Source organism: Perissodus microlepis, chromosome 19 (genome assembly GCF_051167445.1).
Source record: "Perissodus microlepis isolate ML-2025 ecotype Zambia chromosome 19, ASM5116744v1, whole genome shotgun sequence".
Classification (NCBI taxonomy): domain Eukaryota; kingdom Metazoa; phylum Chordata; class Actinopteri; order Cichliformes; family Cichlidae; genus Perissodus; species Perissodus microlepis.
In genome coordinates this window covers 29513876-29540367 of record NC_140479.1, presented here as the reverse complement: position 1 = coordinate 29540367, position 26492 = coordinate 29513876, and the positions used below count along the sequence as shown (strand labels likewise).

The 26492-nt window shown below is 40.2% G+C and overlaps 1 protein-coding gene across 3 annotated transcripts in view; it reads left to right on the top strand.

The window, feature by feature from the left end:
• The window catches only part of atrn (attractin), a 148426-nt gene that overhangs the window by 50809 nt on the left and 71125 nt on the right, over positions 1–26492 (top strand). For 2 of the 3 annotated variants that reach the window (XM_084914415.1, XM_084914414.1), the window contains exons 20-24: positions 897–990; positions 5246–5298; positions 7308–7402; positions 8675–8753; positions 9337–9494. In XM_084914415.1, the coding sequence (XP_084770541.1) occupies positions 897–990; positions 5246–5298; positions 7308–7402; positions 8675–8753; positions 9337–9494 (479 nt within the window). Of the gene's footprint in view, positions 1–896; positions 991–5245; positions 5299–7307; positions 7403–8674; positions 8754–9336; positions 9495–21306; positions 21920–26492 lie in introns of those variants that run through there. The other variant, XM_084914417.1, reaches the window with a different exon arrangement.

The window sequence follows — 26492 nt, the reverse complement described above, 5'->3', positions numbered from 1 at the left end:
CTCATAACTGTGTTTAATAGTTAAAATAAGAGCTTTTTCACTTGCGCAATATTATGAGAACTCAAAGGACGGGGACTAAACAGCTGTGTAGCCTTAAGAAAACCTGTTATATTAATCTGGTTCAGTTTGCCAGTAAGCTTGAAGACTGGACACTAGAGCAATGGAAAAGATCATGCAGTCATTTGTATTATTGTAGTGTCTTTGCCTTACAATATAAAGCTCCTTGAGGTGACTGTTGTGATTTAGCAATATATAAATTGAATTGAATTAAATTGACCTTTTCCATAGTGGTTTGTCCATCAGGGTAAGAAGTGAAGCCGACGAGGTGAACCACCCCTCATGCTCACAGCCTGTGGGGACGGTGTTATTATGCAGGGTCAGCTGGACCACCTGGATATACTGCACGATGGATTCTTTTTTTTCATCCAAGATATCACGGACATATTCCAGGATGACAATGTCAGAATTCATCATCCTCACATTGTTTGGTTCAGAGAGCATGAGACATTGTCACACATGGATTAGCCAGCACAGAGCGCAGACTTTAACCCCACTGAGAATCTTTGGGATGTACATGAGAAGACTTAATGCAGCAGAGGCGGTCCAATGAAATATTAGCGTCAGACTTTGAATCCTCATCCTGACCACCAAGCTGGAAGTGACAAGATGAAAAACAGAGCTTCACTATTATCACGCAGGGCAAAATGGTTTAATACAGGAAGAGGCCATTAATGGAGTCTGTAGGTCTTATAGGTTATGAATGTGCTGAATCAAGTTAATCAGTCATTAGATTGTTTATATATGTGTAATATATTCACTCTACTGTACAAGTCTTGTGTGTGGTTGCTGCAATGATAAGTAAAATAATTTATTTATCTATTTATTTATTTTTTCAGCCTGCAAGTGTAATGGCCACGCAAGCATGTGCAACCCTAACAATGGCAAGTGCTTCTGTACCACCAAGGGCATCAAAGGAGACAGATGCCACCTGTGAGTTTCACATTTCATGATGCTCGCCTGTCTCTCTGTCCTCTTTTTCACTCATGCGATGTCTGAAGTCTTTACTGTAATATTTTGCACCCCTAGAATTCAGATTGCTTGTGGGGTACCGTAGACTTTATTTTCTAGTTTGTCTCTGTCCAGCAGATCCATTATGTGTTACATCCAGAGAATCTGACGGCACAATAGTGGTACCGGTCTATAGCAAACCCTCAAATAGCATTTTTTAACTTTTCTAGGAATTTTTTCTTGAAGATGGTCCTTTGTGATAGTACGGGCTTGTAGTTTAGCACTTTGGGGATCAAAGCTGGTAACTGGTCAATCACAGGCATCAAGGCTTCTGCAGTCTGTGTACCGTGAAAACAACATTCAGTGATGAGTAAAAATGTGAATTCGTTTTAATGATTTAGTCAACTTCTCCAAAAATTTACAGCATACATGTATTTGTCAGTTGTTGAGCTAACCTAAGAACGAGGGTGGGGTTTCCAGTAATCAACAACCTTTATGTGCAAAATTGCTGAACCACATGAACTTCAGTGGGTTTTTTTCCTCCCCTGAAATGTTATTTTCCAGACCTGTAAAGCCACACGTTGAGATTTCAAAATGAAAAACTCTAACCATGGCACAGCGCAGCAGCAGCTGTTCATTAGCGCCTGCAGCTATATTTTTAGTACTTGTCTTAACCCTGGACTTCATTATCAGAGGGTTTTCCAAAATCCATTTAAAAAGTTGAGATAAGGTTTCACAAATGATTGGTCATCAGTATGAAAATGAGGCCTTTTTCTGCCTTATTAAATTTCTTTAAAGATTTTGTAGGCACACGTTTCCTGTGAATTCCCATCACGCTCACTCGGTCTCCTTTTAATCTTTTTTTTTTTTTTATTCTTTTACACTGTGGTGTTAATTCAATTCAATTCAATTTTATTTATATAGCGCCAAATCACAACAAAAGTCGCCTCAAGGCGCTTCATAGATACAGAGAGAAACCCAACAATCATATGACCCCCTATGAGCAAGCACTTTGGCGACAGTGGGAAGGAAAAACTCCCTTTTAACAGGAAGAAACCTCCGGCAGAACCAGGCTCAGGGAGGGGCGGGGCCATCTGCTGCGACCGGTTGGGGTGAGAGAAGGAAGACAGGATAAAGACATGCTGTGGAAGAGAGACAGAGGTTAATAACAGATATGATTCAATGCAGAGAGGTCTATTAATACATAGTGAGTGAGAAAGGTGACTGGAAAGGAAAAACTCAATGCATCATGGGAATCCCCCGGCAGCCTACGTCTATTGCAGCATAACTAAGGGAGGATTCAGGGTCACCTGGTCCAGCCCTAACTATATGCTTTAGCAAAAAGGAAAGTTTGAAGCCTAATCTTAAAAGTAGAGATAGTTTCTGTCTCCCGAATCCAAACTGGAAGCTGGTTCCACAGAAGAGGGGCCTGAAAACTGAAGGCTCTGCCTCCCATTCTACTTTTAAATACTCTAGGAACAACAAGTAGGCCTGCAGAGCGAGAGCGAAGTGCTCTAATAGGGTGATATGGTACTACAAGGTCATTAAGATAAGATGGGGCCTGATTATTTAAGTCCTTGTATGTGAGGAGCAGGATTTTGAATTCAATTCTGGACTTAACAGGAAGCCAATGAAGGGAAGCCAAAACAGGAGAAATATGCTCTCTCCTTCTAGTCCCTGTCAGGACTCTTGCTGCAGCATTTTGGATTAGCTGAAGGCTTTTCAGTGAGTTTTTAGGACTTTCTGATAATAATGAATTACAGTCGTCCAGCCTGGAAGTAATAAATGCATGAACTAGTTTTTCAGCGTCACTCTGAGACAGGATATTTCTAATTTTAGAGATGTTGCGCAAATGGAAGAAAGCAGTCTTACATATTTGTTTAATATGTGCGTTGAAGGACATGTCCTGGTCAAAAATGACTCCAAGGTTCCTCACAGCGTTACTGGAGGCCAAGGTAATGCCATCCAGAGTATGAATCTGGTTAGATACCATATTTCTAAGATTTTCAGGGCCGAGTACAATAACCTCAGTTTGATCTGAATTAAGAAGCAGAAAGTTAGCGGCCATCCAGGTCTTTATGTCTTTAAGACATTCCTGCAGTTTAACTCATTGGTGTGTGTTATCTGGCTTCATGGACAGATAGAGCTGGGTGTCATCTGCATAGCAGTGAAAATGTATGCTATGTCTTCTAATGATGCTGCCTAAGGGAAGCATGTATAATGTAAACAGAATTGGTCCTAGCACTGAACCCTGTGGAACTCCATAATTAACCTCAGTGTGTGAAGAGGACTCTCCATTTACATGCACAAATTGGAGTCTATTAGATAGATATGATACAAACCACTGCAGCACAGTACCTGTAATACCTACAGCATGTTCTAATCGCTCTAATAGGATATTATGGTCGACAGTATCGAACGCTGCACTGAGGTCTAGCAGGACAAGCACAGAGATGAGTCCACTGTCAGAGGCCATAAGAAGATCATTTGTAACCTTCACTAAAGCTGTTTCTGTGCTGTGATGAGCTCTGAAACCTGACTGAAACTCTTCAAATAAACCATTCCTCTGCAGATGATCTGTTAGCTGTTTGACAACTACTCTTTCAAGGATGTTTGATATGAAAGGAAGGTTGGAGATTGGCCTATAATTAGCTAAGACTGCTGGGTCTAGAGATGCTTTTTGAGTAAAGGTTTAACTACAGCCAGCTTGAAGGCCTGTGGTACATAGCCGATTATTAGAGATAGGTTGATCATATTTAAGATCGAAGAATTAATCAATGGCAGGACTTCTTTGAGCAGTTTTGTAGGAATGGGGTCTAAAAGACACGTTGATGGTTTGGAGGAAGTAATTATTGAAGTTAACTCAGAAAGATCAATTGGAGAAAAAGAGTCTAACTTAACATCAATGGTACTAAGAGTAGCTGTAGATAATATTACATCTGTGGGATGATTACTGGTAATTTTTTCTCTAATGATAAAAATTTTATTTGTGAAGAAGTTCATGAAGTCATTACTAGTTAACGTTAAAGGGATGGTTGGCTCAACAGAGCTCTGACTCTTTGTCAGCCTGGCTACAGAGCTGAAGAGAAACCTGGGGTTGTTCTTATTTTCTTCAATCAGTGATGAATAGTAAGATGTTCTGGCTTTGCGGAGGGCTTTCTTATAAAGCAGCAAACTATTTCTCCAGGCTAAATGATGATCCTCTAAATTTGTGACACGCCATTTCCTCTCCAGATTACGAGTCATCTGCTTTAGGGTACGTGTTTGAGAATTATACCACGGAGTCAGGTACTTCTGATTAGAGACCTTAGTTTTCACTGGAGCTACAGTATCCAGAGTCGTACGTAGTGAGGAGGTGAAATTATTAACAAGATAATCGACCTCTGTTGGAGTAGCGTTCAGATAGCTGCTCTGCTCTGTGTTGGTACAGGGCATTGAAGATGATAACAGTGGGTGGATTATATTCTTAAACTTAGTTACAGCGCTTTCAGAAAGACATCTACTTTGATAAAATCTACTCTCCACCACTGTGTAATCAATTATTGTAAATGTTATCAGGAAATGATCAGACAGGAGAGGGTTTTCAGGAAACTGTTAAATGTTCAGTTTCTATGCCATATGTTAAAACAAGATCTAGAGTGTGATTAAAGTGGTGGGTGGGTTCTTTTACATTTTGAGAGAAGCCGATTGAGTCTAATAACAGACTAAATGCCATGTTGAGGCTGTCATTTTTAGCATCTACATGGATGTTAAAATCACCCACAATAATTATTTTATTTGAGCTCAGAACTAAATTAGATATAAAGTCTGAGAAATCAGACAGAAACTCTGTGTAAGGCCCAGGTGGACGATAGATGATAACAAGTAAGACTGGTTTCTGAGTTTCACAGCTGGGGTGGACAATGTTAAGCATCAGGCTTTCAAATGAATTAAAAGTCTGTCTTGGTCTTTCATTAATTAATAGGCTGGTGTGAAAAATTGCTGCCACACCTCCCCCTCGGCCTGTGCTTCGAGGTTTCTGGTAGTTAGAATGACTCGGGGGTGTTGATTCATTTAAACTAACATAATCATCCTGCTGCAACCAGGTTTCTGTAAGGCAGAGTAAATCAATTTGTTGATTTGTTGAGTTACTTCCTGACTGAAGGTTAACACTTCTCTCTGTCTTCCGCTCTTCCCTCTTTCCTTTCTTTCTGACTTTTCTACCATCCCTGTTCATCTTTCCCTCGCCTCTCTTCAGGTGTGAAGTCGAGAACCGCTACCAAGGCAACCCCCTCAAAGGAACATGCTATTGTAAGTGGAATTACAATTACTAACGTCAGGAAAGGGGTTTGTGTGTGCGTGCGTGTGCGGTGTCACATTAAGAGAGCACTATGAGGTCTGAATCTCTTCCCTGTTCATGTCAGTGGCAAGACAGCAACACGGCTCCTAAATCAAAGCAGTTTGATGTTTAAAAAATAACATCCGGAGCCAGAGCTGCTCTTTTAAACAAGTCGCAGGTGGAAAGAATTGAAAGTGAGACGCAGATGAAATTGCCAAAAAAAATGCAGGTAAGCTTATAAAGGACCGTCTTGCTCTTTTTCCACCTGTGAGAAGTCATTTTGCAGACAGATTGCAGTACAGCAGTCCTGCCATTTTTAATCTGGGGCACTCTCTGTCAGTGCGCCCCAGGGTGGCTGTGGCTACACTGTAGCTTGCTATCACCAGTGTGTGAATGTGTGTGTGAATGGGTGGATGATTGTGTATAGTGTAAAGCGCTTTGGGGTCCTTAGGACCAAGTAAAGCGCTATACAAATACAGACCATTTACCATTATCTGATGATTATGGAGGCTAAAGTGATGTCACGTTTGTCTAATCATCAGTACTTTCTAACCCAAACAAGCTATAAATCATGTTGGACTGTATAGTGTTAAATTTTCACACTGATGGAGGAACTAGGTCATCCATTGTGCTGCTTTAAAAAAAAAAAGGTATTTATGTTTCTATTACCGTGTATTCTGCTAAGGTGTGAAAATGTTTCTAAGCCATAAATGAGCAGGAACATTAAGTGTTATCCATATTTACCCTGAATTAATTGGGTGAGTAATTGGATAGTTTGTTAAAAATCAATCAACTGTAAATTCATTCCTCATCAGATTATTAATCTATAATGGAATTTAACAGCTAGTGTACCCCGTGGTTGTTCAAACACGGCTTATTTTTGGTAGCAGCTGTTGCTATTTGTGGTTGTAGCAAACGCCCCCGTCATCCAAACACACTGCAACTTTAATAAAGAAGTCGGGCAGTAATTTGTAATTGGGAATTTTCAATCAGCCCGTGAGCCACGGTGATCTGATTTTCTGTTTCGCACAATATGAGTCTATGTCCCCTCTGTGTTCGGTTACCTTGCTGGGAGCTTAGAGGCGTGCTGCCAGTGACTGCCAGCTCACTGTGGCTGCTCCTTCTTGTCCCATTACTCCCTGTAATATTTCAAAACGACCTGCTGTCAAAAAAATGCCAGCAGGGACTGTTGTTTTGTATGTGCGTTCGTGGGGAACAGTAGTGGCAAGCGCTCAGTTCCTGACACAAGCTGCATTTCCTGTTACTACCTAATAATAAAAATAAACTCATGTCTGCCGGTTACATTCCTTTTAATGTGAAGTTGAAGCAGTTGGGAATGTTTTCTGTACATTAGATGTTAATTACGTTAGTGTTTTTTAATGACAGCACCATGTACTATTATTCAAATATCTATAAAGCTTTTGATCAGTGTTACCCTTGCTGTATGGAGAGGAAACAAACTAACAAATAAAACCCTCCAATTTTTCCAAGTACGTGATCCAGCTGTTTAAATTGATTTTTGACTGAAGTTGAACTTTTTGTTTGACTTTGGAAATTATTTGAGGTGGGATTATTTTATGTTTACTTATTTTTGGGATGTGGCCCCATCTAAATCGCTTTTATCCAGATTATTTGAGTGGAACTGTAACTGCAGAATAACCCCTGGCGTCTGAATGCGTCCGTCTTGTGTTTTGTTGCGCTGTCCTGAAAGTGACCTTCAGCTGTAATTTACCGCTAGCTGACACGCTGTCATGTAACCCATCCTCTGTCCTGACCTTCATCACAGAGCACGCTCCAAAATCTTCAGGTCTCGAATCTAATGTTTGAAACGGGGAAAGAATGGGAGTAATTTCCCGCCCGGAGCCCTGTCTGAAACCATGTTCTTGTGTGACTTTCAAACTAGACTGATTGAGTTGTTCTTCTGCTTCTTTTTGTAATCCCCACCACATTCCTCCCACGCTGGCTCACTGGCTTCAAACAGACACGCTCCTCATCGACTACCAGTTCACCTTCAGCCTGTCGCAGGAAGACGACCGCTACTACACGGCTATCAACTTTGTGGCCACACCTGAGGAGGTATGTGTCTAACAGTGAGCACCCCACCGCCACAGCAGCTGTCACTTCTGTGAGGATTAGAAAGTTTACAGTTGTTGTCGAACAAATAGGCTCACTTCTTTGTCATTTTAGGGATTACTTAGATGGTAGTTCAGTAGTTTACATGCACACTGATTGTACTGGACAGGCAGGAAGCACGGTGACGCCAAAACTAACTTCAAAATAAAATAAGAATCTGTATTTAATAATCACTCAACAAACTGAGTCGACTGGTTTACTATGTTCCCTGCAGGAAGGTTTCCTCGCTGATAAGCTCGTCATCAGAGCGAAGAGTAATGTGGCCACTCATCAGAGAGTCAGTCACACAGATGTTTTTACGGCAAACAAAAGCTTGTCCGGTCGTGTTTACCTGGCTGCAGCATCTGGGGCCAAAATTGAAACATAAGCATCTGATTAAATGTTCCAGATGGTATTTTTCCCCTGACAAAGCTTCTACTGAAGATTTACAAATGCACAATCAGCTACAGGGGAAGCTCAACTCTTACAGCAAATCACAACATATTTCGATATATATTTATCAAATCCAGGAAACTTGTGGTGAAGTTGAATTTTTAGCTGTTTGAGTTGTTCCGCAGTTATTTAGTAAATCAGAAACCAAAAGATCGTTTACAAAATGTAGAATCGAGCAGAACATTTCAAATTCAAGACAAAGCGATGATAACATCTGTGACGCACATGTGTAACAATAAATAGTGAAGACATCTGGATTTCTCGCCGTCCAGCTTCAGCCGGCTTCGATGACGCTGTTGAAATGTTAATTGTTGTCTTTTTTTCTTTAATAAATAATTGATTCATGAACGCCGGCTTTCAGTTAGTGAGTAAACATCAATTACATCTCAGCTTACATCTGTTTGACATTATTTGAGCTTCACTTACAGTGAATGTGATACATACCGTGTTCAGCTGCGGTGCTTATTCAAACATTTGATTTGTTAATTCGGCCTCCCATTAGCTCTGCAAATTTGCTCTGGTCTGCAATACAGTAACTGCTTGTGCAGCTACAAAGTGATACCGGAGGAGTGAACAAAGTCGCTGCTCTGCAGTTACAGTAAAACGTAAGGGCTTTCCTGGTCTGTGTGTTACGAGCAGTTTGTTTTTCGTTTACTCTGGTGGTTGCAGTAAAAAACTGACTCGCCCATCTTCACTGAATTGCGGTTCGACCGCTATGGGGCACATGGGGAAAATGACACCAGTAAACTGATGATGATGACTTGTCCGTGTTTCTGTCCTCAGCCAAACCGAGATCTAGACATGTTCATAAATGCCTCCAAGAACTTCAATCTGAATGTAACCTGGGCCACCAGCTTCACCGGTAAGTCTCAACAAAGCCCCTTGTTAGTGCTGCTCAACGAATTAGTCAATGAGATAATGATTGGCCAGTGATTGAAATATGCACTCAAGTGTTTAAATTAAGGCTTAAAATGATAAATATTACTGATTTTCTCAGACAAAGAAAGTGAAGATGACTGGTTTTATATTCATGTAATAACAAGTTAATAACAAGGTTTTTTTTTTTTTGTCACCATGTTCACAGCTGTTTAAAAAAAGGATATGAAAAGTCACCTGTCTTTCCATTGTAGTAGTTTCTGCACCAGGAGATTTACAAATGTGAAGTAATGCAGATATTTCACATTTGTTGTGTCAATAAGATTCCACCAGACACTGGAGCAGAAATGAGAAATTCTCCTTTTCTTTTTGTCTTGTTTTGTTTTTTTCTTTTTTTTAAATAATTTCCTCCATCATCTATAACTTTTGTATGATTTGACATTTTTGTCCTGTATTCCTGCCTCTTCCCTTTCCCCTTTCTTCTCCTCTTTTCTTTATCATCCTGTTATTTCTATTTTCTGTATTTCTATTTTCTCCCTCCATCTCTGTCCCTTGTTTGTGTCTCCCAGCGGGCACCCAGGCCGGAGAGGAGATCCCCATCGTCTCTCGGAGCAACATTAAAGAGTTCAAAGAAAGCTTTTCCAATGAGAACTTTGATTTCCGAAACAGCCCCAACATTACTTTCTTCGTCTACGTCAGTAACTTCACGTGGCCCATCAAGATCCAAGTAAGCAACTCGTACGCTAAACGATAACTGATCCGTTTTTGTTACCATACATATTTGTAAAGCAGGCAGGTAAAGACAGGCTCACTACAGATTAATGCAATACTAAAATTCTGTTCAATTTGTAACTCTATATTATGATAAAGCTCCACTGTGAGCAATACATTTACATAAAAACTGACATGTATTGATGACTCAAATGCCAAAGAAGCGTGATCGATTGTCAGTTTATGGAGTGCTCTTATCTGGGCACATTTACTTCTGCCAGACAGAGTAAGTCATTCATGTGACATCTAAGAATCAGCATTCATTCACTGGTTTGATGAAAGTGAAAAGAATGTTAGATATGAATTTAAAAGTGTTAAAATGAGAAGCTTGGTGTATGACAAAGTGTGGGAAGTAGAATTAATGGGGAAGGTTGCTTTGTTTCTGTGTCACATATATGAAAAAGGGGACGAGTTTACCAAATGTAGCTTTAAGTCAAATTCACTGGTATTTTGTAAATATAATAATAAACGTGAATTTGCAATTGTGTAACTTTATTAGCAGCGTCCTCCTGAAATGCGCCAACAACATTGAAAGTAACATCCTCCTCTCTGCCCCTTAACACTCTTTTGGTCGCTATGGTAACGTGTGAATATTTCTTTCAAAATAAGACACAACTGCAATATGAGTTAACCAAGTTAACCAAGTTAACGATAAAACCCCAGAAACCATAAATTTCACACCCAAGCCTAAACTCTCGTGGCCCAGTGCTAAATGACTCGGCCCGGGGGTTGGGGACCGCTGACGTAGCGGATCAATACAGGGCGTCCATGACCCTGTTGGGGACACTCCCATAGGGCTTAAATCCGGGGCTCTCCACCTGTTGCTCTTAGAACTGAAGAAGCTTCTCGGATAAGAGGTGAAACGTCTTTAAGACACTTAAATAAGTCCAGAGGCTTTTCTTTCCAAGCTCCTTAGACAACTCTGAGATGAGCAGTACCCGCATTCTAAAACAACATACAAACATGACACTTTAAAAGCCAAAGACACCTTTATAGAGTTGTAATTTATGTGTTAGCTGTGTGTTGTAGTGGTTGCTGCAGTTTTTTTTAACTTTTAGAACAATTATCTATGTCAATTTGAAATTTCCTCTGTCACCAGGACAGAGGAAAGTTTGCTGACTTTGTTCCAGGCCTCTGAATTATTAAAATTAAACCAGCTTGGTTTGACTGTACAGACAAAACAGCAGTGGTGTTTAATTTTTGCTCGTTTTTGTTATTGTGCAGCATGTAATGGAGCTGCGTTGCCTTTTCTTGTCACCTGAAATGAGTTCTTATTGGCTTTATTGCTGTCATAGTTAGCAAAATGGTAATCAATACAACACTTTACGTCTCAGTACTCAGCGGCTTTGATTCAAGTAACATTGTAACACAGACTCGGCCCTGATTAAAATGCAGCTGTACTCAGCTGCCTTATGCTTAACGACTGTGTTGAGTTTGAAATGCCTCATACAGCTTTGTATCGACATCCTTACACGTGTAGTTGTCACTGATGTAGGATGTGGCTTGTTTTCTGTGTAGATTCGTAGAGTTCTAATAAAGCATTTCAGGAAATTACATCTGAAAATGTGCCGTGTGTACATGGGTGTTTGTGCAGGGTGGTATAAACTCCTGCATCAATACAACCTGTTGGTGTAATAAATGAATGTTCTGCCAGGACTGCGCGCTGCTGGAGGGGGAGAGGCACTCTGGGCCTGGCTTTCTGTGCCCGACTGTGTGCCTCTCCAAACAGTTCTGGGAATGATTTTCAGTGGTTGCCCCCCTTGCAAGCTTCTTCCCCCACCTCTCGCCCTCCTCCTGTAGGGGAGGAAAAAAATAAAATCCTGCCTCCATCTACCATATCCTGCCTTGTGAGGGCTTTTAGTTCTTTCAGCTTTAGAACACCCAAACTGCTGCCAACCAGCCTCAGGAGGTGCAGCTCCACAGCAGAGCAGAGAGCTTAGCTGACTTAGCTCCCCCCACACCCCACTCGGCCTCTTTAGGTCCACCTCACCTTCTGGCGTCCTGGGTGGGATCATGTAGAAGATCACCGCTATTTTGAAACTAAAACACAGGTCTGTTGCTGTGTTTTTTGGGTTGGGCCCCCTACTTTGCACTCGTGGAGTTTTATCTTCATCAGCGAGGTAACAATTTCTGTTTTTTTTTTTTGTTTTTTGTTTTTTTTAAACCACTTCTTCTGACTAATAGTTCTTGATTTTTTCTTTGCCTTTTCTCGCTCTCCTCGCATTCAGCGGTCTGCTGCAGTGTGACACTTGGATACGTGAGCGCGCTTGTGTGTGGAACCGTAGGCGGCAGGTCCTCCGGTGTTGGCAGGCAGAGATCGGCATGCTGGAAAATGGTTCATAAACAGCAACTTAGAAAGAGCAAGGGCAAAGTGGAATGTTAAGTTGAAACACATGCTGCATTCAGAGTGCGCAAAGCTAAGCTCTCTCTCTGAGCTATACAGGGCTCTCTGTCTTTCTCTTGCTCCCTCTCTTCACACGCCACCTCAAGGTTGCTTCTGTTTGCTTTCACAGGATTGGAAGTGGCGCCCGAACAGCAGGCGCATCATTTTGAAGGGAATTTGTTTTTTGCTCGTTTTACCTTCGCTCCACTTTGTCCGAACACACGGTTGAGTTCAAGCTTTTTGGAATTATTACACATTTCTTCACATCAGATCAAAAACTTGTAAAAGCCCTGAATTGGATTACAGGACACACCCCGTTGTAATTAGTCTCATTTACCAAATGAGATCTTTCCCAGTGGTCGGAGTGAATTCCGTGATGAGTTCATCAACCGTCGAGCTGCTCGGATCATCAAAGCAGAATCAGTTGCAGGGAGATTAGTAAGCCCGGAGTTCTCACACACCTCTTTTCTCCCTTTTTTCCTGATGAAGAATAGATCAGATTTTAATGATGTTTGTAATGAAACACAAATCCCAGACTAATTACATTAAAGACCTGTGATCTCCTGTTCCGTGCCTTAGTGAACATGTCATGATATGGTAGAGATTACAACGGCCTGCAATTTAATACCCCGCCGTAGAGTAGCAGCATCTGTAGCTATCAGCTGACTGCTGCTCTGCATATCTGTACGGACCCGTGTAGTGTTTATCTGGGCCATGCCTCGCTGCCTGGTGGGTGTGTCTTGATAGCGATCGCAGAGAGGTTGGAAAACAGAAGCAGTGGTTTTTGCAGTGACTGATACAACATAAAATTATTACTGTATAAAAACTAAAGGAAAATGAAAACTTAAAAAGATACCATGCACATTAATATAGTGGTTATATATGAAAGTATTCTACCTTTAAAAAAATCTACATGTTTAACACCTTAATCTGAGATGCACTAAGATAACAGGAGTAAGTACTTTCCTTAAGAATCCACTTACAGAAATTCATAATTGCGTCACCTTGCAGTAATTGCATAACTCATTTCTAGTTTGTAAAGCAGGTAATTTAGTCTTAATTTAGATTTAAAGACTAATCGTTAGATTCTTTCTTCCTTTTTAAGTTCCTCCTGGCGTGATCGGAGGTGTGGCTCTGTGTTTCTCTTTAAAATATGCCCAATGTTTTTGAAGATATTCCTGTTCAGCTCAGAAGCTTTACTTCTTTTTAAAATCTGTCATTTTGGCAGTATGCTGGAGATTATCCTGCCAGATGTTCATGTGACTTGGAGTCATCTTTTAGGCTTTTTACTTTTTTAGCTTTCCCTTTTTTTAAATCACATTGTTGTTGCCTCGACTTTCCATTTTGGTGTCTGTTTATCAGTTTAGTCATTCTAAAGGATCGTGCTTGTTCATAAAATGGCAGTACTCCTTTGTTTTGGCACAGAAACATTTTAAAAGATTTGACACTGAAGTAAGTTTGCACAGATTTTACTTACAGGTTTTGTTGTTTACTGTACATTTGAAAATCAGCCAGCTACTCATCATTTTCCAGCTAATCTAACTTGCTCAATACAGTAAAGTAAAACTGTTTACTGACCTTTGAGGCTTCACTTTGACTGTGCTGTTTTGAGAAAAATGTAACTTTTTCTGCAGTGTATGGCTGCAATGACAGAGCTGCCATGCTGAGGTTTAGCAGGTATAGTGTTGTTTTGTTGGTGACGGGTTTTTTTGTGGTGTTGTTTTTGCCCCTGTATCAGGATTAAATCAGTCTGAGTTTGATGGGAGTATCATTACTTCTCCAAGTATTTGGTCACAAACACAAAGCGCTGGACTCTTGATTGTTCCTCAGAAGATGTCAGATTCATTAGATGGTTAAGTCATTTCACACCAAAAAATGGAAAGAGAGAAAACCCTCCAGTACTGTTACAGCAAAAGTCCAGAGTTCACCAACATCATCATACATCATTTGTATACACCAGGGTTGTCAAACATAAGGCCCTGGGGCCAGAATCGGCCCAGCAAAGACTCCAATGTGGCCCACTTTGACCCCCATCTTTGGAAAATGTGACAACACCTATTGCCATTCATACTACACCAAATTAAGTAATAGATGAACAACAGTTAAAACTAGAGATGGACCGATCCGATATTACGTATCGGTATCGGTCCGATACTGACCTAAATTACTGGATCGGATATCGGAGAGAAATAAAAAAATGTAATCCGATCCATTAAATATCACAAAAGCACCTCACAAAACTTGCGACATGGCGTAACTCGGCTCATAAGCGTAGCACGTCGGAGCAGTATGCGTCACGTGATAGAGCGGTTGTGGCGTGCTGGACCTGTCAGCGGTCTGGTTGAGCACTTGGAGCCTCGCTACCAAACCGGCATTTCATCTCCGATGAAGTGATCCCAGAGAGAAGTAAAGCAAGTGTGTAAGTTCATCTCTGAGTGTTTGTAAAGCATTCCAGCCTTAAGCTTAACAACCGATATATGGAGCGACTGCCTCTCTCTCCCTCTCTCTCCTGCTGCTACTTCAATCATGAAACTGATTAATGATCAGCTGATCGGCTTTTCTGTCGTGAGTCTGTCTCTCTTGTTTGTTTATTGTTGAAGAAAGATGTTGAATCTATTTAATTATTCTTGAAAACTAATTTATTTCTGTGCATTTTTTTTTTCACACTGCACCGAATTAAAGTTGATTACGTCGATTAAGCATCATGAGGTGGAGGGTGGTTCCCTATTTTTTATTTTTTTGCTGGGAGTTTGCAACCCTATTAGTTAGGTTGCTTACTCTTTAAAATACAAGAATAGGGAGGATGGAGCAGGTTTAAGTTTATTAGATTGATCAGTGTTGCTGAACTATGAAATATTTTGGGTGCAGGGTATTTTTTGCATACAGGTATAACAGAATAGCTTTAGTGTTTGTTTTTAAACTTGAGTATGAACTTATACAAAATGCAGCAAGATATAAAAAAAAAAAACAGTTTTATTGATTAAAAAACTATATCGGATTCATATCGGTATCGGCAGATATCCAAATTTATGATATCGGTATCGGACATAAAAAAGTGGTATCGTGCCATCTCTAGTTAAAACACAGTGAAAAAAACAGGAACTTTCTTATCTCCTGTCAATTTCTGTCTTTGAGGAGTTTTTGGTGAATTAATGTAAATTACTCTCCTGTGTTTGTAATTTCTACCATAAACTTTTCTGCAATTTTCTACATTTATTGTTTGTGTTGATAGATTTCTTTCATTTACTACACAACATTCGTGTAAGTTTGACGATCTGATCGACCACTTGTCACAATCAACAGCTGGTTTGTTTTCAGATGTAGTTCACAGCAGCACGATAGAATCCAAAGTTCTACACGGTCCAGCACATTTAAAATGACTTTTCTCTCAGACCCCTTCCTTTATAGCAGAACCTGTTGAGCAGGCATCCCTCGCAATGATAACGACACTTTCCTTCAAAACTCCAATATACTTCAAGCAGCTGTCAGAATCCATTAAGGCAGAATATTTCCAATCCTAATGCCCAGGGGCAGGCTGACAGACCCTCCTGTGAGATCCTTTACAACCCCTAAAGATTCACCCTCTGCTGGGCACATAACTAGAGTGTCGCCCAGGCCGCCTGCTGCCACCTTCAGCCTGCCTGTCACTGACAGAGAACCGCACATTGCTGACACTTGAGATTAGCCGCTACAATAACTGTTATCGCACATCTTCCCAGTGCCACAGCCTCCTCACACTGTTCATAATTGAGTCGAAGCACTAATGGCATGGAGTTATGTCGCTGCTTTTTCTTGTGCTGGACAAATTGCCGTTGTCTTTGATGGGGTGGGGGCAGAGAATTATGAATCTCTAATCAACGAAAAAGAAAAAAAATACGACGGCTTTGTTAGGACATTGTCATAAGGCATGCTGGGTTTCAGTGCCCCGACCGACAGGGCTTCTTTGATAATTCTATGCTTTGCTCTTTAAAGAATTCCTGCAATTCGCAGGTTCATAAGCTCTCCGGTGCGTTTTCTCTCAGCCTTTCATTTTTACCCCCACTTTACATTCATGAGGATGAGGAAGTAAAATATTTCCTCCAAACATTTTTCTCTTAATTGCAAATAACCTAATTGGCTTCTTTAAAAATGGAATAATTTCCTGAAATGTCTCCGCAGGGTTTTTATTGAAGATGCATGGATGAATTTTAAGCCTAAGAGTTTGACAATGCTGCATTGTGTAATGTCAAAATCACATATATTACACTGCAGTAAGTTAAACATAGTCTTGTACTTTTAGTTAAAATGAAGCGTTCATGTGTCCTGCCAAAGATTGGCAAACATTTTAATGAACAGACAAACAGCATATTCAAACATTTGGTCTCTTAGTTTGGAATCAGAACGATGCCACCTTGAAACGAAACCTAAAAAAATATTGAAACCGAAAAAAAAAATTGTAACTGAAATAAATGTACTGAAAAATCTTGTATTGAAACCGAAAAAAAAATTGATAGTGAAAAACAATTAATTGAAACTGTAATTTTTTTGTTTTCGCTTACAATTTTGTTTTTCAGTTTCAATCTGCTGGCACTGTTTTGGCGTCCGGGGGCGCGCTGGGGGGAGGCGGGGATTCCGGCCCGCATGTATTTGCATACATTATAGAGGCCACTAGTGCTGACCAAGCTGCCATCTTTCTCTCTTCCCGTCTTTGGAGCTTGACCCTCCAAACCAGTGGCGGAGCGGGGGGGTGGCTTACTGGGCTTAAGCCCGGGTTGTTTTTTCAGAAGCCCGGGGTCTTTTGGAGTGTAATTTTTTCATAGTTAGATGCTTGGCTGACAACTGTATAAAACAAAAAACTACACACAATATTCGAAGCACATAGTGCACACTGTGGGCATTTACGACTGTGCGTAAATCCCCCCTAATATTGGTATGATCCGAGCTCAGACACTAAGCGGGGCGGGGCAGCTGCTGCCTGCGAGTTAGTGATGGGATTTCCGGCTCTTTTTAGAGAACTGACTCTTTCGGTTCGGCTCACTAAAAAGAGCCGGTTTTCGGCTCCGAACCGGCTCTTCAGGTTGTTTTGTTGCTTTAATTAATTTATTATTAACAATAATATAAAAATTATGCACAAAAGGAATTGTGGTTTTATTTATATGTTTATATATAAATATATGCGGTGGCCCCTAGAGACAAAACACGTACAAACTCCAAAAAGCACATACAAACTCCAAAACACATTTCTAGCATTTCTAGCATAAGTGATCTAGGTAGCTCTGAACTTCCAAAACAGAGCTACCTAGATCACTTAAATTACACAATTGAAAGCATGAAAGCATATGTGTATTGTTTGTGTATTTATACACAAGCATTCATATATAGTCAAATAATAATAATAAAAAAAAGTTCATTTACCTGTTACTACCACACACCAAATCCGGTCGTTGGTACTTGCTGGCTTGTGTAGCCACTAGGTAACAAAAGTTCAACACTGCCCCCTAGCATCCTGGAGCAATTCTGTTGTCTTTTGTACGTGTTTTGAGTTTTTATGTGCTTCGGAGTTTTTACGCGTTTTGGAGTTTGTACGTGCTTCAGGGTTCGTACGTGATTTGAAGTTTGTATGTGCTTTGTCTGTAGGGGCCACCATAAATACACTTTTATTTATTCACTCCACATAAAATGTAATAAATAAATCATATAATACAAAACTCAACTATTCACATTTCAACTTTTAACTATTTAAATTTTCAGCTTTTTCCTTTTACAAATTTAAAGTGAAACAACACAAAACACTGCAAACCACAACACAATTAAATATAAATTATAATATGAAAACAAAAAGAACATGCATATTCTGTCATATGGACCTGCATGAATAAACTTTCTGAATCCTTTATCATCTGCAACTGAAAATAGTTGTGGATGATTACTATACCTTTCTAATGTGACGTTGTTGTCCCTGGCTCTCTCTCTCTCTCTCTCCCTCCCTCCTGCTCTGTTCCTGTGCTACTGCTACCGCCCCTCCCCCCTCTTCCCAGCGTAAAGCACAAGGCTCGCATGCTGAGTGAAGCGGAAAAAAAGTGCGAGAGAGAGGGTGAGAGAAAGAAGAAGAAGAAGGAAAAAAAAAACAAAAAAAAAAAACACGGCTCGTGATAAGGAGCCGGCTCGCGTCGTTCACTTCAAAGACCCGGCTCTAAGAGCCATTTCGTTCGCGACCGACCCATCACTACTGCGAGTGCGCTGTTAGAGAAACAGAGCCAGGCAGACAGAGGAGAACTAAAGTTCGACCAGGTAGCAAAGAAAATCATTCGTACTGTACAAATAATGTAAATATGACGGTGTATCACGAAAGATTGATATCAAACTGATCACTTGGCCCATATTACGTTACTCGCTCTTCAAGTGAATCAACAAATGGCGAAATGAAAAGCTGAACAACAACAACGCTGTTTCTTTAGAGAGCCTCAGCTTACATGTGTGTTTATTTCATATTTTCAGTTGTTTCCCTCCACAGCTAAATAAATCGGTTTCAGTAATGTACTGATATACAAGAATGGACATAAGGAGCTCCTTTCAAAGAAAAAACTCTGGTAGTATTTTATATATTATGCTTTGTATGTTGTTCAGTATATTTCTATGCAAAACAAGAGGAATTTCAACACACAGCAGTATATTCACAGTTTAAACCAGATATTTATATACACTTTATGGAAAACACAAGAACATTTTTTTACTGTACAACATCAATTTAGAGTAAACTTGTTTTGTTTTGGATAAATAAATATTGAAATATCTTTTGAATTAGTTAAATGTCAGATAAAGAGAGACAGAGTTTCTAATTGTATCACTTTGATCAAATGTAGGAGTACATATACACTAAGTTTATTGTTAATCAATAAGAAACTCCAGACGATTCCATTCTGAGCTGAAGAAGCTTCTGATTGGTTAGTAGAGTCCATGTGAGTAAACTGGTGGCACAGCTGTGGATGCATATAAGGCAAAACACAGAGCCTGTTTCTTTGACATGGGAACATCCAGAGATGTCAACCAAAACACCAGGAGAAGAATTGTGCAGCTCCATAAGTGTGGCTCAGTTTGAATACAATTTGGTGCCATTTGCAATTAAGAAATACAGACAGTTTCTCTCTTTACTCTTAAAGTTAACAAATATGTTTTTATATTTATCAATCTAAAAAAAATAAACATTTAGTCTGATTTGATGTTACCATTAAAAAAGTGTTTGTGTTTTGATCTGAAGAGTTTGTAAATATCTGGTTTCAACTGTATATTTGATGATTGTCAGCACAAAGAGGGAGAGAGGAGCAGAGAGGGAGAGAGAGAATGAGGACAGAACAGAGATGAACAAGAGCAGGTGAGACACACATGTTAGTCAAATGGTCGTTTACCAAAAGTATCACCGTATCATAGGTCCTCATGTATCTGTACCTAGTGTTTCTTTTTAGGTTTGTTATTTTTCAAATTCTACATTTATTAAGTTTTGCAGGCTTGTTTGAACAACAAGGCTAAATAATTATATAAACTTTTCTGAATCTGGACTTTGGTAGAATTAAAAAAAAGTGTAGTGCAGGTCTATGATGATTTTTAGTGCTACTATCATCTAGTTCTGATTCTGGTTCTGTCTTGGTTAAGTCCTCAGTAGTCCTGATTTTGAACTGTTGTAGTCCTGTTTTAATTCCGGATCAGTTCTGGGTCTGGTTGAATTGGGGTTTAGTCCTCGTGTCTTGATGCAGCCCTGACTTTGTTCTGCCTTGCTGCTTAATTAAAAAACTAGTTTAAGGTGTCCTGTATATGATATATATTTTTCCCTATATGAAGTCATTCTTTTTTTGAACAAAACTCAAAACAGGGCCAATTAATCTTTCAGTCATTTCTCCACCACCCCCCCAAAAGAAAAAAAAATCCCACATGCATACTACCCTTTAGGGCTAAGCCCCGGGTGTTTCAAATGTCTGGCTCCGCCTCTGCTCCAAACCGCAAGTAAGTAATCATTTTTTGTCATCTTTCCTTGCTGTCCCACTGGACTGGACATTAGTTTAGTTTTTTTTTTAGCTACAGCTGGTGTTAGCCTATTCGTCGTAGCAAGCTAGCCTGAAGCTAATATTTGCTAAATTTAGGGACACCCGTGTCTCTTTAGGAGTTGGAGGCCGGTGTTTTAGGAGCGGCACAAGATCTCATCAACAGGCAGTGTTGGGGAGTAACGTAATACATGCACCGGCGTTACGTATTTAAAATACAAAATATGAGTAAATGTATCCGTTACAGTTACCGTTCAATAGGTGATATTGAGAATAGTTAGTTTGTTGAAATAAATGGATTACATGGCGGTATTTTCCTGTTTCATATGTTAGGCTATGGTCTCTCTATTTTTGGTAATTCCACGCCGGTGGAAACCCAAACAAAACACGCATTAAGAGCCTCTAAAAATTATTATACAAAAATGATTTAATATGAAGGCAACAGGCAGAGTGTTACAGGCATCGCCCTAAACAATGTAGCCTCTTGGGCAGTGTAGTCCGTGCTGCAGGGAGAATGGACTGCCATACCCGTGATGTGTCTGTGAGCAAGGAGGGAGAGAAAGGAAAAGTACGAGCTGTCACCAAGCAGAAACGGGAGCTGGAAGCATGTAAATATAATAATAACCACTGCAGCTAAACAGAGAGCCTGACGAGCCCAGCTGTAAATAAGCTGTTAAGACTCGACTGTACGCTGTGTTCGTGTTTTCCTCTGAAACAATAAGTTCCGTTGGAGCAGCCTTTCAACGCCTCTCTCTGTCTCTGCTAGCAAAGTCGACCCAGACAACAAAGTAAAGCTAGTTTTCAGCTACGAGCCCGACACGAACCCGACGTATTAGCCAGAGGTCCCTTTACTACGGTTCAGAGCCGCGGACCTGTTTTATATACGCACGGAATAGTTTTCTACACAAGATCGTTGCAAAAAGTGCAGCCTTACCTAATGTCCACCTGTTACTCATTTATATTAAGATTTTAACATCTAGTTGGTGTTGGTGTGGAGAGTAACCTTCAGTAATAGTAATAAATCACACAGCAATAGTACATTCATGTAGTTGTAAAGTATTCAGGATACATTACTTCTATAATCTTTGGTGGAATACATTTTAAAATTAGCCTTCCCAACACTGTCAACGGGTTGGCGCCTCATACCACAGTGAAGCAAAGCAGTCTCATGAGCGCTGGGAAGGACGAGCCCAGAGCCCAAAACAGACAGTGCAGGAGTTGACAAGGTCAGTAATTGTATGGTGAAAATTATACTTCTAGTTATCTTGATTGGCAAAAGAAAAGTAAATACAATACAAATACAAAATCTGCTTCTCACATATAGGGCATTTCCAAGATTTTTTTCAAAACTTCAATTTCTTTCATTACAGCTGTGCTGTGCCAGATGTTCTGTTGACCTACAGTGAGAGGCATCATTTCAGAAACACCAGGAAGACTGAAACTCATCGCCGGGATCAAGAAGGATAAACCCAGCATTTCATGAACACTGATGGAGACCTTTGCTTTGTGTAATGTTAGAAGTACTCAGATAATCCTCAGAGGGTCTGGACTTTTACATAATATAATAGCTTTAAGTCCTGTAGAAAGTTAAATATATGTTGTGCTCTCTGGTTACTCTGGTATGAATGACTCTGAATTACTTTATGATAAATAACACACTATTGTCAACAAACAGTGAAAGAATTCCAGATCACAAGTTTTTAGTTCAAATACAAGTAACAACCTTTGACTTTAATCAGGTTTTCTCTAACTGTGTCAGAGAAAACATCATGTGCTCTTCATGTAGCTGAGTACATTCAGTGTTTAAAACAGAACCTCTGCAGGTCTGAGATCAGCAGTTTCCTGAAACACCAAACTGAGGTCCTGTTAATGCTGATGTATAGTGACACAGTTACAGGGGTGATTAATCCTTTTGACTTTTTGTCTTTAAATTTATCAATAAAACAGCTGCAGCTTTCACTGACAGCACATGTGGTAATTTAACCTTTGTACTGTTTTCTTCAGTTAATTTTGGAGTTACTACAAAGATTGAAGATATAGGATGATCTGTCTGCTGTCACTGGGTGGTGCTGAGGTCTGAATCTGAGGACAGCTCCTGTAATCACAAACAGAACAGAATCATCACAAACTGAAATATAAAGTTTATCTCTCAAATCTGAAATAGAGCTGATCCTTCTCTGTCCTCACACACTCGGGATCTGAAGTTGTTCAGTCCTACAGTTCTGCCGACAGCTGTTTATTTTTATTTGTTTTAAAGGCCTTATATACTAACACATTTTCTAATATGTTTACCTTTGAGTTGTTGATGCTTTATAAATGGACATCTGCAAAGATGAGATGATGGAGCAGGTTTCAGTCGAGGTTCAGTCTGCTGCTGCATCCTGGTCACAACATACGGAGGTGTTATCAGCTTAATATTGAACAAGAGATATGTTTCAAATTATTTGTCCTAAAGCAGCGGTCTCCAACCTTTTTTGCGCCACGGACCAGTTTATGCCCGACAATATTTTCATGGACCGGCCTTTAAGGTGTCGCGGATAAATACAACAAAATAAAACCAGTACCGGTACCGAAAAAAAGAAGATTTATTCATAACACGTGAAAAGACCCAGGAAAACCGAGTTAACGATAAAAACGATAACAAAATAACGCTAAAAACCGATAAAAACCCTGAAAACCATACATTTCACACCTGAGCCTCAACTCTTGCGGCCCGGTACCGGTCCGAGGCCCGGGGGTTGGGGACCGCTGTCCTAAAGGATGCAAGCTGTACAGAGTACTGCACATGTGACTTTGTGAACATAACTCGTTAAAAATAATTTGGACAGTTTTTTAACCTGAATATTTGTAACAAACTCAGTAAAAAAAAAAAATGCTAAAAAAATAATCAGAGGAAAAATGTAACATTTTAACTTAAGCGGAAGTAGTTGGTTTCAGTACATAAGTATCGGGCTTTGCTATTTAATCCGTAGCTATTGACTAATGAGGGGTTACTGAAGTGCCAGGTTTTTAAAAGTTGGCGTTAATGTCGTTCCACATGTGGAAAGCGACAGAAAACATGCTGCTGTTTGCACATATTTAATAATCAGCTCTGCACAGGAGCAGAAGCAGAGTCCAGCCTGTTGCTCTTACAGTATAATACTCATAATAAAAGTACAGTAACCGTGGTTAGTCACTGAGCAGCCCGGTGCGTTTCTCTTGATTTCTTTAGTCAGGGTAAATTCATTCACCTGCACGGGTTAGCTAAACGACCTTTACAAAACAAGTTTCCCCGACAGCCGAGTGCTCATCTCAGCTAGCTAGGTAGCTAGCTAGGTAGCTAGCTAGGTAGCTAAATTACGGATTATCTTAAAAAACACATTTAATTTACCAAAAATAATGCGGTGGGGCCTCAGGTCCTCCTGTTCTGAAGAACACCTCAGGCTGTCACTTTGAAATAGTCGGTAATGTAAACGCTGGACCTATCAGCATCTGCCATTTCCGAGCAGCCAGGTCGTCAGTGTTTTCTCCAGTCATTGGTCAGCATTATAATATATGCAAATACATGCGGGTCGGAATCCCAGCGCGCCCCCGGACGCCAAAACAGTGCCAGCAGAGGGAAACTGAAAAATGGATTGAAACCGAAAAAAAAATGTAAGCAAAAACAAAAAAATTACAGTTTCAATTAATTGTTTTTCACTATCAATTTTTTTTTTCCGGTTTCAATACAAGATTTTTCAGTACATTTATTTCAGTTACAATATTTTTTTTCGGTTTCAATATTTTTTTCGGTTTCGTTTCAAGGTGGCATCGTTCTGATTCCATATCTTAAGGCAGCGGTCTCCAACCTTTTTTGCGCCACGGACCGGTTTATGCCCGACAATATTTTCACAGACCGGCCTTTAATGTGTTGCGGATAAATACAACAAATACAACAAAATAAAACTAGTACCGGTACCGAAAAAAAGAAGATTTATTCATAACACATCTGAAAAGACCCAGGGAAACCGAGTTAACAATCAAAACGATAACAAAATAACGCTGAAAACCGATAAAAACCCTGAAACCCATACATTTCACACCTGAGCCTCAACTCTCGCGGCCCGGTACCGGTCCGAGGCCCGGGGGTTGGGGACCGCTGTCTTAAGGCATCCATAGTTATTTCATCCATAAAAGTAACTAGACAGAATTACACTAAGTATGAATAGCTGGAAGTAATCAGCCTGTATAGAACTTTTTGTAGGTTGAATAGTTGTACCCCAAATCAAACATTACCACCCACGTGCCAATCGCATGTACGGTTCTAGAGATATGAAGGAAATGGGTGATAACGAGGGGAACTTTAGCTCATAACCTCCCCAGGAAGGTTGCAGGATGCTAAGTGCAGGAGTACAGGGTGTTTCCGCAGGGTCCCAAGTTAATAGATATGTGACAAGACCCACTTTGAGTGAGGTTTTTTTTTTTTGTTTTGGTTTTTTTTGGGTTTTTTTGTCAGTCCCGAGCAGAGATGGGCAGTAACGCGTTACTGTAATCTGATTACTTTTTTCAAGTAACGAGTAAAGTAAGGGATTACTATTGCAAAAACGGTAATTAGATTACCGTTACTTTCCCGTAGGAACGCTGCGTTACTGCGTTACTAAAACCGTGATTTTTTTGCAAGAATGTCTCATGACAGTGACGTAAGCGAGTGCCACGTTCGTGACAACAGCTGTGTGCAGATCAACAATGGATCATATATCGAGTGCAGGAGAGAGTATGAGCGTGCAGCGTTTAAAGCGTGGAAGTACTGACCTTACTTTGAGTTTGATTCCGTAAAAAGTGACAAAAACATTAGCGAAAACAAAACTTTTGCGAGATCTCGCAAAAGTTTTAGCCGCATTCTTCGGACGCCGGCTCGAAGCCGACCGGGAGGTCGAGGCACGATGTGCCGGGAAAGCGGTGTTCCTCCCGGCTGTAGTAGGTCTCGACCTCCCGTTAGCTTCGAGCTAACGGGAAGAATGCGGCTAAAACTTTTGCGAGATCCCGAGTTTGTTTTGCGAGATCTCGCAAAAGTTTTGCGAGATCCCGAGTTTGTTTTGCGAGAGCTCGCAAAACTCCGTCTTAATTTTTTTTTCTCCCATGTCCCCTCCGGGGCTCCGTAATTTGAAAGACTGAGTGTAAACACAAAAAATATTTTATTTTATGTGCTGGAATGTGCAGAAAATAGGTTTAAATGTTAAACTAATTTCTTCCAGTCAGAGAATGGTGCATATAATTACAGTTTTGCTTGATGCATAAAGTTAAAAGATTAAAACTAATAAAACAAGTTTTAAAAAGAGACTTTTCCATTTGATTACATTTTGTATGATGGATTATGCTGAAAAAGTAGAATTGGCCTGACAGATCTATCACTTTATCACCTATTCAGGTTGTAAATCGTGTTTTTAAAAAGTAACTAAGTAATTAACTACTTTTGAAAATAAGTAATCAGTAAAGTAACGGGATTACTTTTTTGGGTAAGTAATCAGTAATTAGTTACTGATTACTTTTTTCAAGTAACTTGACCAACACTGGTCCCGAGTCAACCTACCGTACTTTGGGGGAGTGCATTTCAGGTCATTCTGAGTCAGCTTGTATAACTTTCCTGGGTAGGTTTTGTGAAATCCAGACGGGGCTTGGAGTGGTTATGCTTTGGAAAAAGATGCTGGTAGGGGTCCGGTCTATTGACTGATAATGGTTTGAAATGAAGGGGGACTGGTGATGCACAGGAAAAAGAAGACATTTGTTGTAGAAAGCGTACATTTCTTGTTGAAGGCTCACAGTCAGTGGCCTATTTGTACCTGGATAAACATCAAATCACTGATTTTTAAAGCATTAGTGGCACATATTGTCCATTATAGTACTCTGTGGTTAATTCCTAAACTGCTCCAGTGTTGGTCGCCTGTCCCGATCTGTGCTGATGTCATCGTTTTAAAACTTTTCCCTGACTATACTGGTACCCTGAACTTATCTTCAGTGTTCAACAGTCTGGAGCACAATGATTACACTGAGGAATCTGTGCTCAATAGTAATCAACGGCAACACATTAGCAATCCAGATGGCGCTGACTCCACAAGTAAATTAGACCCCAGGCCGATCCCACAGCACCCCACACCCCCTGTCACCTCACTGTAAAGCCCGGTGCCTTTGGCCTGGTTGAGGTCTGGTGTAAAGACACTGTAGATATTTTTGCAATCTGACCTGTCTGTTTTTTTTCCCCCACCTATTGCATATTCATGGGCTAATCTGAGTATGATAGGTGGTTTGTGTTTTTTTTTTTTTATTTTATTTATTTATATATATATATATATGCTACACCAGCTTTTCATACAAATTATAAGCAGTGAGGAGTTTTGGTTCAAGTTCCCACATAACAGAAACATGGCAGCAGCTACATTACCTCTGGTTTGCCAGATAGAGGCAGTGTTGTGTTGTTGTAGGAACAGGTGGATGTAAGGCATTTTGCTTGGGGGTGGGGGGGTGGAGTTGTAGGCGTAAGAAGAGGAGGGGGCATTGGGGAGTTGGTACCTCACTGCCAATGTTACCCCTGGCAACCTTT